General features: G+C 61.3%; 3 protein-coding genes across 3 annotated transcripts; all 3 read left to right on the forward strand.

Annotated features, from left to right (window-relative positions):
- Window positions 1–3,203: 3,203 nt before the first annotated feature.
- On the forward strand, window positions 3,204–5,383 carry A1Q1_04348 (uncharacterized protein; the record flags this gene model as incomplete). Its single annotated transcript, XM_014322714.1, has 5 exons — window positions 3,204–3,211; window positions 3,321–3,621; window positions 3,717–4,052; window positions 4,111–4,511; window positions 4,549–5,383. 5 exons carry the CDS (start codon window positions 3,204–3,206, stop codon window positions 5,381–5,383), a joined length of 1,881 nt encoding a protein of 626 aa, XP_014178189.1.
- A 233-nt stretch (window positions 5,384–5,616) lies between these two features.
- A1Q1_04349 (uncharacterized protein) lies at window positions 5,617–6,453 on the forward strand (the record flags this gene model as incomplete). Its single annotated transcript, XM_014322715.1, has 1 exon — window positions 5,617–6,453. One exon carries the CDS (start codon window positions 5,617–5,619, stop codon window positions 6,451–6,453), a length of 837 nt encoding a protein of 278 aa, XP_014178190.1.
- Window positions 6,454–7,937: 1,484 nt separating this feature from the next.
- On the forward strand, window positions 7,938–12,152 carry A1Q1_04350 (uncharacterized protein; the record flags this gene model as incomplete). Its single annotated transcript, XM_014322716.1, has 2 exons — window positions 7,938–7,978; window positions 8,063–12,152. The coding sequence occupies 2 exons, from the start codon at window positions 7,938–7,940 to the stop codon at window positions 12,150–12,152; spliced, it is 4,131 nt and encodes a 1,376-aa protein (XP_014178191.1).
- Between the last annotated feature and the right edge of the window lie 4,539 nt (window positions 12,153–16,691).

Raw genomic sequence — 16,691 nt, forward strand, 5'->3', positions numbered from 1 at the left:
GGCCAAGCAAACCGAGCTGATGTTGCAAGCGGTGCGCCCCTTCGGCCTGAACAAGCTTGAAAGCAGTCAGTGCAGTCTCGAAGGGCGCGCCGCTGTGGCCGAAGTCATGGTATATGTAGGGAGTTAATGTCGAAAGGACATGGAGGAGGTCGTCGATGGCAAGCTTTGGTGGATGTGCGTTCAAGGAGAAATTGAGTTGGACGAGTAATTCAGAGGAGGCGGCGGCTAGGGCGACTAGGCTGGGCCAAGAGTGAGGTACGGAGGGTAGCCAGGGAAGGAAGGGGGGGAGGGGTGGAATGCTGAATACTTGGATGTGGAGTGGGGACCAGGCGCGCGAGCGGCGAGGCAGCATATCTCCATTATGAAACCCAAAACCTTAGCTCGAAGTGCGCGTCATGGACAAGCAAGGCGGGGCGACGAGGCTGCTGTCTGGTGCTCCAGATCGTCGCTGTCGAGACCCAACAAGTCCTCGAGCACGATTCGCTGCTTCTGAGCCTTCTGGCGATCTGCGACGCTCTGGCTCTGACAGGCTTCGTCCAAGAGCGATCCAGATGTGATGCGGCGCGGAAATTTAGGGGGTCCGAACCAGCAAACCTCGACAGATCTTCCAGCCAACAAGCGAACGTTCTACCCAACAACTTTATTCCGCGTTACGCAATCCAACTTACCCATCTTATCGTGCGAGTCATGTCATTCGCTGGCCCGCCATGCCATAGCTTGGGAACCTCTGCTCGTCCGCTGGAGTCGTGTCGTACCTGCCTTGAACCGGGTTTGACGAACTCAACTCCGATGGTCCAAACCCTCGGCCCTCGGACTCGACCAGCTAGTTCGGGCTACCGAGACGGCGATCTGGGACCGAGGGACTACCGCAGTCATCTGATCCTGCCGCCCTTTCAGTGTTCCTTGTATCCTCGGACCGAGTCACCTGTTCCCGCAAAGGCGTCGGTCAGGTGCAATCGTAGTTGCTGAGGGACGGGAAAGCTTGCAATTCAGCGGAGAAGATGGGGTCGCCATCAGACGTCGAAGTGCGATGAATAAGGAGGGGGCGTACGCAACAGTGTTGCTGATGTCATTGCCAGAGACGCTAGGCAACCTGGCGCAACTGTGCGAGGGACGAGCACTTTGCGATCGCTGCAATTCATTGTGCTTGAAAGCCTGTTGTTCGCTGAGTCGTTTTGTCTTGAGATAAAGCAAAGGAGGGACGTCGTTCCTACCGCAGTCAAGACGCTAATCGATGCTAAACCTTCCTCAGAGCGTTCCCACAACGCAGTCGGTGGCCGCACGGAGGTTGGTGAGGAGGAGGTCGAAGGGGTGCGGTGGGGTAGCGGTCGAGGCAGAGAACGAGGAACGCTCAAAGGCGATGATGCCCTTTGGCTGTCGTACACGTCGGACCTCGTCAGGAGTAAGAGTCCTCGCCAAAGGAGCTTAAGTGGAGATGTTCACCTTCGATCCTGGGTCTGTGACTCAAGGGGGGGAAGACGGACACTTTGATTGACATATGAAGTCGACGCCGGTTTACAGGGGTCATGCTGTGAATGGGCCTGTCCAGAGTGAGGATGGGTGTGATGGCAAAGGGGAAGAGACAATGGAAGCAAGAAGTTTAGCAAGTCAAGTATGGATGAGAAATGAGATGGAGGGGTGTGTTGTGCATGTTGGAGCGTGCAGCACTAAGAACGATGTGGTTGCATGCGGTGCACATTGGATAGAAGGGGCCGCCGAACCAAGGCTCCGGATCGTCACCATCTGTGAACGACAGTCGCTCGGCTCGCTATCGGCAGGGGGTCTCCACACCCAGGGTGGTTCCAGCATCTAGGTAATTCGTTGACGTTTACGTACAGTGGAAGCCGGATGCTGACCTTCCTTCGCTCGGAGCGTTATCAGATGACTCAACCGACCGCAGTCGTCTGTTTCACAATGCCACCCATCGCACCGGCGCACTGGCGAGCCGGCAATTATTGGGCAACAGCTGTCGCAACGTCGCAACCCTAGTGCCTCCTCACCTCGCAGCTAATACGGTCAGTGCGCACCTGAGACCTTCCATCTTGGTCAGATCTGGTCTTCCTCCCTCCTACGAACATGCAGCTCTAGGTATCCTCCTTCTTGTCGTTACAGCATTCATCACCACGACGCACTACGCCACTCATTCCCTCTGGCTTGGCTTCTCAGCGGTACTTCATTGATTCCCACACATCAGAGGTGGGCGTTCGAACAGACATGGCCAATTGCGGAATTTGGTAGTCGCTAGAAAGCCTCGCGGTACCGAACCTTCCCCCGGTAAGCCATTGACTGGGGTGAGATCAAGTCGCCGCTTGAGACATCGAGTTTGGGCCTGTGGAGGGAAGATATCACCCACTGGGGTGGTCGCGCGTGGGCCTTCAAACCCAAAGGAAGGAGACATATCCGAATCTGGCCCTTCTCACTCATCTGTCATTGACACTTGCAGCTATGGCCGCAGCGCAACTCTCTCGATACGATGCTAACTAGCTCCGCAGAGCACTTCCGCTCCAGGGCCGCCGCGTAATAGTACGGATGGGATATCCGGAGCAACCTGATGCCAGCCAGTCACTCGAGCGAGTTATCAGGCGCACGCACTATTAATACCGACACTCACCAGTGCAGTTCCGCCTTCCGCACCTGCAGGCAAGTGCAAGATGGTTGGGAGGCAGGGTTGGTGGAGTTCAGGCTCGCTTGCGGTGCGGATGACCTCATGACCTTATTCGCTCGTCCGGGCCATTTCGAGCCCATGCCGATCCGAGGCCTGGAAAGGGCTGTTGATCGGCAAACGTCCCAGGACCGAAATAGTAACTCCCTGCGACCGGTGTACAGACATCGGCGACATTGCCGCACCACGCGTACTCCAAAGGCATCTTACGAGTCGGGACAACACTTCGAGCCTAAAAGCGTTCGTTCTATCTTGCTTGTTGCAATACTACACCAACAGCGCGCAGCCCACGCATTCCTCAATTCAGCGAGGAAGTTCGACGCCACCATCGAAATCACTCAAACCGACTCGCTCGGCTCGCGCCCGAGATAGGGCTCGACCTCACTTCGCCTCGCTCGGCACGGCGACACCGTCGACACGGCTGAATACACACTCGCCAGGTCACCAGATCTCGTACATAAGCAGATGTCGACCTCAGCGTCTTCCCCATCCGCACCCATGACGCGCGACCGGCGCCCAAACATCCTCCTCATCGTCGCCGATGACCTGGTGAGTGCCTCGGACCAGTCGGGAACGTCTCCACCGGCGGCGTTCAAACGTTGGAATTCGCCATCTAGGTTGACCCCGCGAGAGTTTGGCGCTGACGACAGGGGTTCAGTGACATCGCGCCATTCGGGGCGGAGATCACGACCCCGGCACTCGACGAGCTCGCCGATCAGGGCGTGCGGCTGCTGAACTATCATACGGCGGCGGCGTGTTCACCGACGAGGGCGATGATCATGTCTGGCACCGACGCGCACCTCGGTGGTCTCGGCTGCCTGTTGGAGTACAAGTGTGACGAGCAGGGTCAGAAGCGCTGGAACGGCAAAGCTGGTCACGAGGGCTTTCTCAACTATGAGGTTGCGGCGCTTCCAGAAGTGATGCAGGACAATGGATACTACACCTTCATGAGTGGAAAGGTGAGTTCGGAGCTCCCCTTCGGTGATCCCGAGCTGACCCGGTGCTTCCCCTTCCGCTCCACACCTGCTTCCCGACGCTTTCTTTCCCCATTCAGTGGCATCTGGGATTACGACCAGAGCATGGACCGAGTGCGCGCGGCTTCGACCATTCGTTTGCGATGCTGCCGGGCTGCTGTAACCACTACGGCTGGGAGCCGGTGCTCGACGCGGGTGAGGCGGGAAACAAGGTCGGCGGTCGGCCGATCCACGCCGAGGACGGGCGGCACGTCCGCATCCCGCCAAATACGACCAATGATCCGAAGGGCTTTTACTCGAGCGACTACTACGCGGATAAGTTCATCGAGTACCTCGACGAGCGGCCAAAGAACAAGCCGTGGTTTGGTTTTCTCTCCTTCACGGCGCCGCACTGGCCGCTCCAGGCGCCGAAAGCCGTACGCGATAAGTGAGTGCAGCTGTATATGCCTCGTCAAGCTGACCTCCAGATACAAGGGAAAGTACGACGGTGGACCGGAGGTGCTGCGAACAGAGAGGCTGGCGAAGCTGAAGGAGCTCGGCATCATCCCGCCAGATGTGAAGGCGCACGATGTTGTCGCTCCCGAAGTCTCGCCCTGGTCTGAGATGAGCGAGGACGAGCGTGCGTGCTCTTCACGCGCAATGGAGACGTACGCGGCCATGGTGGAGTGCATGGATAGCGCGATTGGGCGGGTCTTCGAGCGCCTGAAGGCCGAGGGCGAGTGGGAGGACACGCTCGTCGTGTTCATGTCGGACAATGGCGCAGAGGGCGCGGCAATCGAGGCGATTCCAGTGCTGGGAGACAACATCCGCGAAGCGGTTGCCAAATACTACGACAACTCGATTGGTAATGTAGGCGAGTGGAACAGCTACACATGGTGAGTTACCTCTTGGCAAGGATGAACTGACGCACAGGCTCGGACCGCTGTGGGCTCAGGCGTCGACTGCTCCGTCAAGACTTTACAAGTGCTTTCCGTCCGAAGGCGGTATCCTCGTCCCCGCTATCGTCAAGCCGGCCCGCGACACAATGCCAAACATGAAGCCTGGCAGCTTTTCTCGCGCTTTCACGACGTGCATGGATCTGGCGCCGACAGCCCTCGAGCTCGCTGGGATTACGTTACCGCCTGCGCCGGCCGATGCGCCCGTGCGGTCCGAAGGCGTGGCGGAGGTCGAGTTCGAGAAGCCTGGGCGGTATACAGGAATAGAGGCCGAGGCAGTCGCTCGAGTACCAGGGAAGGGCCGAGTGTACCACCGCGGCCGGGCAGTGTACGCAATGACGGGCAAGTCGTGGGTACGCTGGTTCGGGCGCGGCGAGTCAGCAGGCGACACGGAAGAGTGGGCAGTGTACCCCTCCACTGAGCCGGTGGGGTGGGAGCTGCAGGCGATGGCGGCTCTGCGGCTGGGCGACTGGAAGATTGTGCATCTCCGCGCCTCGCACGGGGGCAAGGCGCACCCGTGGCGCCAACCGGGGCCGGCGGGGCAGGACGACCCGCAAGGCTGGGAGCTGTTCGACGTCGCGTCCGACCCGGGCGAGACGCGGGACCTCAGCCGCGAGCATCCCGAGAAGCTCGCGGAGCTACTGGGACATTGGGAGGCGTACTGTGCCGAGTTTGGGCTGGTGTGGGGGGAGCACGCGATGGATGACGGTTTCTCGCGCGAGGAGGCGCAGACGTGGCACGACTACGACCCCGAGATGCAGAAGGGGTGGATCGTGACGAAGGAGGGGGCTCAGCCGGATTTCAACCAGTAGACATGAACCTAAGCAGACATCCAAATGCATATGTATCGATCGTTCGTGGTTGCAATGGCATGAGGCCGATATACCGCTGCCTCCCGCCCGTTCCGCAGCGGAGTTGGCGGCAGTGTGAGAGCGGGATACCCGGCGACAGCCGAGTGATAACCGCGCTGAGCCGGTGGGGGAAGGCTACAAAACGTCACTTGTGCTCGAAACGCGCCTGCCGTTCCCCCAAACAACAACAGAGCATGCCCCTCACACTCGACTTCAGCGGCAAGCTCGTGCTCGTCACCGGCGGCGGGCGCGGGATCGGGTGGGCGATCACCTCTGCCCTGGCGCGGGCCGGCGCCGACGTCGCCATCACGTACACCTCGACCGATCCCTCGGAGAAGGCAGCAGCGCTCTCATCGCAGTGCGGTGTGCAGATCAAAGCGTTCAAGTGCGAAGTGACGCGGAGCGCCGAGGTCGACGCGGCCGTCGACGCCGTCGAGCGCTCCTACGGGAGGAGTATCGACATCGGGATCGCCAACGCGGGTGTCGCGCTCTGGAAGGGCGCGCACGAGAACACAGACGACGAGTTCAAGCACATCTTTGACGTGAACACGTTTGGGCCATACTACCTCGCGCGCGCTTTGGTGCGGGCCTGGCTCGGCCTCCCTGTCGGCCTGGATCCCAGCTCTGGCTCCAGTGACATCTCCGCCCCGCGAAAACTCGGGAAGCAGATCCTCTTCGTGAGCTCCATCTCGGCGCTGGTCGCGATGGCGCCACAGAAGCAGGCGGCGTACAATGCCTCCAAGGGCGCTGTCACTATGCTCGCCAAGAGTCTCGCCGGCGAATGGGCCCACCTCGGTATCACGGTCAACAGCGTCAGCCCTGGATATGTCGAGACGGATATGATTGCGAACCCGCCCGAGGACTGTCGGGACTGGGTGCGCGAGTGGGAGAGACGCACGCCGACGGGCACGTTTGCGACGCCGGACCAGATTGGAGAGTTTGTCGCTTGTCTCGTGTCTGGGCGGATGGGAGGGATGGGATTCATGACTGGCAGCGACGTCGTGGTCGATGGAGGATACACTATCTTCTAATCGTGCAGAATGCGGCAGCCATAGACACGTAGACGTAGACGGTGAGGGGAAGCCTTGTACCTGATGCAAGAAGCTACTTTGGACCGTGCCGTGGCGCCGGGGCCGGCTTGGCGCGCATGAGTGTCTACGGCCCGGACCGCGCAGCGAGTGATGAGCAGAACGCCTTGCACGCTCAACAGTTGACGGACTGACGGGCAAGAGGGGATCGGATTAGACCGGTGTCAGAATTCTTATTGGGCGTTGTAATCAGGGCATGCGGGCAATTACTAAGCGGCGTAGGACGTTAATCCAAAGGTGGTCAGGCGATAGCGCAGAGTTGCGCAGTGCACAGCAGCGCCGCGTCGTCGTCCCAATTTGCTCCCGCCCTAAGTCCACCAAGGATGCTCGAGCCGGTGGGATGCACTGCAGCACGTACACCAGGTGACATTGCAGAACGTCTTTGCATCCATACCTCTCCCTCGACACGACTCTGCGACCCACCACCACCCCTTCCTTTCGACTTTCTTCACCCTCAGCGACACTCCTTCACCCATCATCAGCTCCGCCTCGACTCCCCACGACAAGATCGGCCCTACAGGGAATGCAGCGGCGATGAGCATCGAGGAAGAGGAGGGTCAGTATCTGTTGCCACTTGGCTTTCCCGTGGCCAGCAGAACACTCTCATCACTACCTGGCTCGCAAGTAAGACATAGCTGACAACACAGACCTCTGCCGCGTCTGCCGCTCCGATGCCGACGACGGAAACCCCCTCATCCACCCGTGCAAATGCTCGGGGTCGATGCGATACGTCCACTCGGACTGGTGAGTGTCACATGCCTCCAACTTCAACTTTAGCCGCCTCCGGCAACGCGGGCGTGATGGACTCAACATGGGACACCACTGGCGCTGGGTCGCCTGACCGAGCCGCGACACCCCCGCACCAAGTGCATTGCAACGATAACGCGGGAATCGCATGCTGCGCAGTGCTGCACACTTTCTGCTGCGTCCCTCCACCCGATCGCGTGCGCAGCGCTTAGCGCCCGGTGCTCGCCCCGCCCCCCGCCCTCCCCACATCCGCGTCCGCGTCCACTAGCCTAAACGCCCCACACACACCAAGCTAACGCCTAGCCTACAGGAATGGCTGTCCCACTCGCGCCAGCGGCACTGTGAAATCTGCGGACATGCTTACACGTTCACGAAAGGTGAGTCGAGCTTTCGCACGCGAACGCTTCGCGATGCGCGCTGCGCTGCGACGGCGATATGCGATGCGCGGAGCCGACATGAAACGCAGTTTCTATCGCAGCGTACACGTGAAGCGTTTGATGTCTCAAGCTGTCGGAACTCCTTGCAGCTGACATTCAGTTTATCCTGCCTCCTTACCGTCTGCGATCCCCTTCATCGTCTATGTCCGCCAGTCCATCTTCATCGGCGGCCGCTTCTGCTGGCGCGTCCTCCGCGCGTGCATCGCCATTATCTCGTGGCTCGTCGTGCTCCCGATCGTGACTATGGTGACATTGCGTACGATCATGGTGGCCTTTAACATTGCGTGAGTTGTCGCAAGCGGCCTCGAACTAACTACCAGCACCTCCCCCGCTATTTCGTACGGACTGCGAACGGTGATTGCAGACAGCCACCACGACCTCAACACGACGCTCCAGTACAACTCGACGACTGCGAATTTGACGGGCCGTCAGACTGTTCTGGCTCTCGTCGCCGGCAACGGCACGTACGCCGACATCGTCCCCTCTCTCGTCTCGCGGTACAATGCCGACTTCTCCAACATTGTCCCGTTCGTGTTCCGCGGACAGATCGTCGCCATCTCGGTCGCTGCCGGCCTCATTGGTCTTATCCTTATCCGCGAGTGGATCGGGCAGCTCGACTGGCAGCCCCGCCCCGCAGTTGAGGAAGAGGGCGAGCTGCGCCCTGAGGACTGGGTGTTCCGGAATGGACGTGCGATTCGCAAGACCGACTACGACTTCACGCGCCCTAGACGGCGGCACCGCCATGCTGGAACTGCAGCCAAGGAGGAGCCGGCAGAGGAGCAGCCCCGGGGGCGAGACACGTTGCCTCCGCCACGCATCGAAATCGGCCAGCAGCAGTTTGGCGATGACGCCCACCCTCCTCCGCGGCCATCGCCGTCGCATGTCGCGTTCGCCGCTCCCGAGCAGCTGGGTGAGGAGCCGTTCTGGGGCTATGTTAGGGATAACGACAAGGGCAAGGAGCCGGAGCGCTCTAACGGCACGGCAGAGCCCGAGGCGGAGGCCGAGGCTGGACCGTCGCGACCCGCCGCTGACGTCCCCCACGATGTGTCCGGCAGCACGACGCCCGGAAACAAGGATCTGGGATGGCGTCTGCAGGACGCCTTGGAGAACCCCGACGAGCGTTCGTACGGAGGACCGTCGCCCGGTCGACCAGGCTATGAGAGCCCCCACGGCACTGCCTACCCGCAGTCACCGCCGAACGGGCTCGCTGAGCCTTCAACGTCTGCAACTGAGGAGGCCTACTCCGAGCACCCGCCACTGGAGGAGCACGATTCGCTGGAGACGGTTCACTCTGCTGGAAGTGGCCCCGATTCGAGCCCCGACTTTAGGCGAGCCTCGGACCCCGGACCGCCCGCGAGCGAGTCGCCTCGGCCGCCGCAGCGGCCGTATGGCAGCAGCTCCGGCTTCCCTGTCGAGATCATTTTCGAGTCGCCGCCGACGTCGCCCTCAGAGAAGACTGAGCCGTTTGTCGAGAACGGCGAGCCGTCTAGCAAGGTCCTTCTCGATGAGGCTACCGTCGACTCGCCCGCACCTGCGACGCCTGCGATCATCCATACGCCCGCGGACGACCAGTCGCCGGATGGTTACCCGTTCCACCCGCTCGAGGAGCCTCAGCCGGAAGCCGGCGAGGCTATCGACGGCGAGCTCGACGAGTGGACGGATACCGGAGATGCTGACGCCGAGGTGGATGGAGATGTTGAGGGTCTGGAGGACGAGGTTGACGAGATCCATGAGGAGCGCATTCGTGACCTGATCGTGGCCCGTGAGGCCATGGCGAACCCTCTTGGTGCGCGTGAGCGTCTGGCTGAGATCGCCGACCTCCGCGCCGAGATCGACATGATGGCCGCGGGGGACCTGGCGCCTGAGGATGAAGACGATCGACCGCTCGACGCCGACGACTGGGATGGCATTCTCGAGGTCATCGGTTTCATTGGCCCTCTGACTGGTCTTGTGCACAACCACATCTTCGTCTCGATGGCCATGTCGTGCACCCTCACCTTCCTCGTCGGTCTCCCCGTGGCCATCGGTAAGCTGTTCCTTGCTATCGACCCGGTCCGCGGCTCGCGCGACCTGTCGCTGCTGGTACTCCGCTCTCTCGTCTTTGTCGCCGACGGCCTCTTGTCGCTTGTCCTGACGATTGCCCGTGAGATCCTCAACCTGCCCCGCCTTCTTGTGCGACCCGCGTCGCAGATCTTAGGCTCCATGGGTGTCCAGTTCAACCTCACCGACCCGACCATCAACCTGCCCACCCACTTCCTGATCAGGTCGTGGGACGCGAACACAACGATCGTGCCTGACTTCCCTACCGGAGCCACGCCGGCTGGTCGTGTCTTCGACGGCCTCGAGTTCCTTGGCAACTTCTGCTTCGAGGCGTACAAGGCTGTGCGCCTCCGCTTCGTGTCTGTCGCGGCTTCGCCTGCTGTCATGGACCAGTTCTGGTGCCTCGTCACCGGCTACGCCGTCTTCGCGACCTTCCTGATCACGATCGCCGTCCTTGACACTGCCCACCTTCTGAACATCAATGCTGCGATTATGGAGCGCGCCCGCGATGTTCAGGTCTTCCTCAAGGTTCTGTTCTTCATGACGCTCGAAATGGTCATGTTCCCGCTCTTCGTCGGCATCGTCATTGACCTCTGCACCATGCCCCTGTTCGGCGCAACGGTTGCTTCCCGCATCGCCCACTACGGCCACCGCACCTTCGGATCGCTCTTCATCGCATGGCTCATCGGGTCGATCTTCATGTTCTCCTTCGCCGCCTTCCTCACCCACATGAGGACCATCTGTCGCCAAGGCGCACTCTACTTCATCCGCGACCCCAGCGACCCCGCCCACTCGCCCGTCCGCGACATCATGGAGCGCCCGGCGCTTGTCCAGCTTCCCCGCCTCGCTGTCTCGGCAGTGATGTACTGTGTCATCGTCTTCACCATCTTTGGCACTATGCCGTACTTCATGTGGGCACTCGGAGCCACGACTTCGCTGTTCAAGGGCGTCCTTCCACTGCGCTTAGAGCAGCGCCCGCTCAGCAGTGTGCCCTTCGATCTCCTGTTCTTGCACCTGATCGTTCCACCGTCGTGGGAAGGACTTAAGGTGTACACCCACGTGAAACAGGGCCTCGCGGCTTGGTGGCTGTTCGTCGTGCGCCAGCTCGAGCTTAGTTCACTCGTGTTCGGCGTTAACACGGGCAACCGCCCCATGTCCCGCTTCTCGCAGCTTGGTTGGATCGTTGCCGACGCCGTCTGCCAGCGTGTCTTTGGCACGTACGACAACCGCGCGACCCCCGCCCGCGTCCCTAACAGTGATCGTATCAAGCTCCTGTCACTCTCGGAGCGCCGCAAGGAGGGCATGTTCATTCTGCTTGACAGCAACGGAGCGCCCCGCACGCCCGCGGACGAGATCAGGCTGCTGAAGCAAGACCGTGCTGCCCGCCGCGCCGGCCGCAACCCGAAGAGGGACTATACCGTCGTCCAACTGCCAGAGTTCTGGCGCACCCGTGTCTATGCTCTCTTCGCTTCGGCCATGCTGAGCGCCGCGGCGGTTGTCGCCACCGTTGTCCTCGTCCCTCTCTGCGTGGGCCGCATGGCCACGAACATGGTCTTCCATGAGCAAATCTACGACGGCTACAACTGGATTGTTGGAGGCTACATCTGTTGGGGCTCGTATGCGCTCGGCAAGGACTTGCAGCGCCGCATCATCACATACTCACGTGCGCGCCGCATCCGCAAGTCTGGCACGAGCACCCGCGCCAAGCGAGTGGTCCTCGCTCGTCTATCGAACGCCTACGCCCTCGCGCTCCTGTACTTTGCCTTCCCGCTGCTCGTCGGTGTCAACTTTGAGCTGTTCATCGGTGTGCCTGCGCGCTACGGACTGGCTCGCGGCGTGACGCCTGTTCTGCACCTGTGGGACGCTTGGGCGATGGGTGTCGCCTTCATTTCCATTTTCGTCGGCGTCATTGGCTTCGCCAACGAGGGTGGCAACCTGCCCCTTGCGGAGCGGCTCCGGGACGCTTTCAAGCACCCACTGCACCAGCCGTTCGTCCAGCTCAGCGAGTTTGTTCTGCCGATCCTCGCCATCCTGCTTGTCCCGATTACCGTCCCGTGGGCCGTCTTCCTCGGTGTGCGCACTGCGCTCGCAGGTCTCGGCCTCGCTGGCTTCGTGGACGGTACGGCGGCGTTCCGGCTCACCTACCCGCTGCTCTTTGTTCCGAGTGCGGCATTCCTGCTGCGGTGGCCCTTACGCCGTCTCCTCGGCAGGGTGCGACAGTGGATGATTGACGCCGAGTACGTCGTGTACGAGCGTGTGGAGAATTATGAGCCCGAGGCAGACGACGGAGGCAGCGAGTGGGAGGATGTGGACGCCGAGGCGGACGGCGCGATGCGGTTAGACTGGCCCGGCCGACTGGGCGGAGAGGCGGGCGCTATCGAGCTCGGAGGGCCGCCCCCGCTCGAGCCCATCGAGTAGCCCCATCTCGAGCGGCGACGCACGCGCTCGAGCAATGTTGTTGTGTAACCCTGCATGTTATACCCAGAGACTCCCAAACTATGTACACAATTGAGATATAATGCGTGACCTGTGTATCTGAACGAAGATGAAACCGGGAAGCGGCGAGGTCACTAACGGACACGATAGGACGCGGCGATCAGTGGCTACGACGGGCTGGACGAGGACCATGGGATGGCATCAATGCGAGGGCCGAGGATACTCCGGTGTTCCGGTCCGGTGTCAGTGCAAGTTTGATGAAGCGGTATTGTGGAACAGGGCATGGTTTGAAAGAGTTGTGCCAGGAACGGGGTTTGTGTCGTCATGAGTCATGAGAGTGCGTTTGGTAGCGGCGAGGCCGGGAGAGGCCTGAGTGGGACCTGAGAGAACCTGAGCCAGCAGAGCTTATGCGAGTGCGTGAGCGTGAACCAAAGCCCGGCAATGGGTGGCCAATGGTGCCGAGGACTGTCGGGTCCTCGAGAGTATGTATGCATCGTCGTGCTCGGCGCAGTCGCCGGGCAGCAAAGTCGTTGAAACTGCCAGAGGTGTTGCAGAGGGGTTGTTCATTTTGATTACGTTATGTGTGTTCGGGGAACGCAGTCTCTTGTGATCGAGGGGCCGGAGCCAAGTTTAGGGGCATGCTTTCAAAGGAGGTAGGGACAGTAGTGTCTGAAAGGGGCTGCCCACAGAGGTAGAAAGAGGGCCGAGGGACAGGAGAGGGACGGCGGGGAAGATCGACTTCTGATCATCGAGCAGTGGCCAGGTGGCCGACCCAGTGGACAATTCAGATCTCGAACCAGCGGGTAGTCCGCCTTTGCACAGCATACACCGTCCACTTACCATACGGCCGTATGGCCTCCATCTCCATCGACTAGCACTTCCCCGAGCTATCAGAACCGCCCCCTTCATTATCATCATCCGCACACACTCCTATCCGCGTCGTCGCGCACTTGACATCTCCCCCTCCACCACTGCTACCCTCGTCATCGACGCAACAGGGGCTTGCGTCACTACACTTTGGGTCTGCATCCGACAGTCCGACTCGCTGAACCCACACATTCTTCGTCTTCCTCAAGTCGAGCTGCTCACCACTCAGCGCATACCATCACCAAAGCGAGTCACAGAACCAAGCAAAACACAACCGACAGCCAGCCCACACCGCGAGCGCGAATGTCGACGTGAACCTCTCATCCGACCACAACCATGCCCGACCCTCCGCCGCCGTTACCCCGCCGCCATCGCAGTTGCCGCCGCTTCAGCAGCACCCGCAACACCCGCTTGCTCCCATCTCGGCTCTGACTGCGCCGCCCCCTCCGACAGGCCCGCAAGGCCCGGCGCCGCCAACTAGCGCTGCGAGCGGTGCCAGCGGAGCGAGCAATAGCCCAAGTAATGGCAAGCCGCCGGGACATACGCCCGTTCGGCGGACGAGGCTCGGATGCCTGACGTGCAGACAGAGAAGGGTGAGTCTTCCTTCCCTCCCTCTCGATTGGACCGCGTTCCCTCTTCGGCCATCGAATCATCACCTATCCGATCGTGATCCTTCTGCATCGAGATCTAGCAAAGTCCGCCGACGTTAGGAAGTCGCCTCAGGATTGAGCCAGACCGTATCGAGCACCGGCGACGTATCCTCCAACTAGCTGACCGGCTTCTCCGCACAGAGCTAACGACCAGGTCAAGTGCGACGAGTCCAAGCCGGTGTGCAAGGCGTGCCGCCGCCTGGAGCGCGAGTGTCACTGGCAAGACCTGCGCGCGACAGCCGCGCCGCGGCTTCCCCGTCGGCCGAACGCGACGGCGTGCGAGGCCTGTCGTGCGAGGAAGGTGAGTTGCTCTTCTCTTTCCCAGATCGCCTCGAACGACGTCGTGCATGACCAAAGATGGACAAGTGGTCCTCATGCTCTCCTCTCTTCTCCCCGACCCTAGCGACGGCTGGACATTTTATCTCCAAAGCGAACGTCGAAGGCGGGGACATTTGTGGCCCCCGGCAGCCCCCGGGAACTCCCCCAGCGAGACGGCTGGCACGTCCGATGGCGTGGCTACTCCTCGGTCCGTGCGAGCGAGGGGACAACGAGGGGAGAAGGTGTGTTCGACAGGCTGCAGGCTGGAAGCGGGCAGGACAGCGAAAAGGCCTCAATGGCGAGACTCGCATTCCGCGTCGATCTTGCCTTCTGAGACTTCGGACTCGCGTCACCTCACACAATTTGCCTGTTACCGCGGCATCCTGCAGTGATGGTTGGCTGGCGAGGCTGGGTCTGTCTCATTAGCCCACTGCCCACACTGTCTGCCCACTTGTCGCACATTGTTGTCTTCGAGACCCCCGCGGCCTCGTTGCACACGATCACCCCCTTCATCGGCGCTCGCGATTGTGACTCAGGTTGTGACAGAAGAGTCGGCGATCGCGACCTTTTCCGCTAGAAGAGAATACTGACGGCAGCTCCGATGCGAGGGTGACCGAAGGCAAGGGTCGTGCGTGCGCTGCCAGCAGCAATCTATCAAGTGCGAGTGGGCAGAGGAGGATCCGCACCCGCCCGCGAAGCGCCCGAGCTCCGCGCACTCGCACACCAGCGGCGCCAGCTCTGTCCCGGCAAAGCTTAGCACCGCGCTCGCCGATACCGAGATGCTGATCGACCGGTACTTTGACACCGTGCACCGTAAGCTTCACATGGCGCTTCCCCAGCTGACAAGCAGACTTCGGGTTCCTCACATTTGTGCACCCGCTGCGCTTCAAGAAGCTCCTGTCTAAGGGGAAGGCGCCGAAGGAGCTCACCATGGCCATGGTCGCGAACGTGCTCCGGTTCGGGTGCGACCCGACCCCGGCAAACCTCGCCAAGTCGGACTCGCTCATCGACGGTATCGTCGGAAGCCTCGTACCTCGCGTTATGCAGGGGTTCGGTGTGATTCAGCTCATGGCGCTGATCCTGACGGCGCACTGTGAGACACAGCGGAACAACTTTACGTCGTCGTGGCTCATCATTGCGTTGTCCGTGAGGTGAGTTGCAGGTTCGACGCGATCAACTGACGACAGGATGATGCAGATGATGTCGCTGCAGAAGTTTGACCAGACGCTGCAGGCTGGTGTGGAGGAAACACCATTGTCGCCACTGCTGTCGTGTGAAGCGCTGCGGCGTGTCGCATGGGCCGTGTTCTACCTTGACGCAGTGATCGACGGCGGGCGTTTCGGCGACCACCTGACGGACATTACGTCGTTCCGGATCCAGCTCCCGTGTCACGAGGACGCCTTCCTCGCCAACGAGAATCTGCGCACCGAACCGCTGTGGCCGGCGCCATCGGCGCGCAACCCGCACTCGCTTGGCATCTCGGCGTTCGTGCTCAAGGCGTCGGTACTGCGTCGCCGCGCGCTGCACTGCGCCTATCGCGTATCTCAGAAGGAGGACCCGGTACACGTGCTGCAGGCCGACATTGACGCGGCCGGCGACGAGGTAGCCGCCTTCATCGATTCGCTGCCCGAGCGCTACATCTACTCCGAAGACAACATGTACATGCACCGCAAGCGGTTGCCGGCGTACGTCATCCTGCACCTGCTCCGGCATAACTTGTATGTCATCCTCGGCCGCGCCAAGCTGCTCCTGCACGAGATGGACCGCCTGCGGTACAAGGATCTCGACAAGCAGGCGCGATACCAGCGTATCCAGCATGCGCTGCCTGTTGCTGCGATCTTGGACGAGGCTCTCAAGTACGACCCGGTGTTCGACACGCACGCGGGTGTGCACGCCTATGTCACGTTAGAAAGTAAGCTTTCGCTATCACGGACCGAGCTGACCCCAGTTATCCTGTTCGAACCACGACGTCTCGCGTCGCATGATGCCGGAATCGACCCAAAGTCACCCGAGTTTGCGCGATGCATTCCGCCCCTGCTCCGCGTGATCAGGGACCTCGGCCGCCGCTCCGCAATGATGAAGACGATGCACATCGAGGCCGTGCACCGTCTGCTGAGGTGCGACTGGCTCCCGCTGCTCGAGCCGTACGACCTCGAGACGTTCAGCACCGAGTACCAGCCCGTCGGGCAAGACGAGGCCGAGTACGACTTCCGCGACTTCCGATTTGCCAAGCTGGAACGTGCTAGGCGGTACTCCCAGCCGAACCAGGCGCTCAGCAGCGAGGCGCTGCTCGAGTTCCGCGACCGCGAGAGCGATGATGAGATTGTCGGCGGGGACATTCGCGGCGTGAGCGATGTGAGGAGTAGGCCAGAGGAGAGGCTCAGCGATCTGCGCGCCAGTGACCGCGAGCGTGGAGAGCGGTACGAGCGCGACCGCTTCGATCGCGAGCGGTTCGAGAGGGGCTACGAGCGCGATCCCCGTATGGACCGGCCGGAACCCCGTCTGGACCGTGATCCCCGCGATGCCCGGGACGCTCGTGACCCCCGTGATCCCCGCGACAGGTTGGAGCGGTACGACCGCCCAAGCGACATGCGCGATAGCCGTGACCCCCGCAATCACAGGGAGATGCGGGAGATGGACCCGCGCGACCGACCCCTGCCCAACTCGCACAGCTCGCATGGGGGCT

Source organism: Trichosporon asahii (genome assembly GCF_000293215.1).
Source record: "Trichosporon asahii var. asahii CBS 2479 unplaced genomic scaffold scaffold00070, whole genome shotgun sequence".
In the NCBI taxonomy this organism is placed as follows: Eukaryota; Fungi; Basidiomycota; class Tremellomycetes; order Trichosporonales; family Trichosporonaceae; genus Trichosporon; species Trichosporon asahii.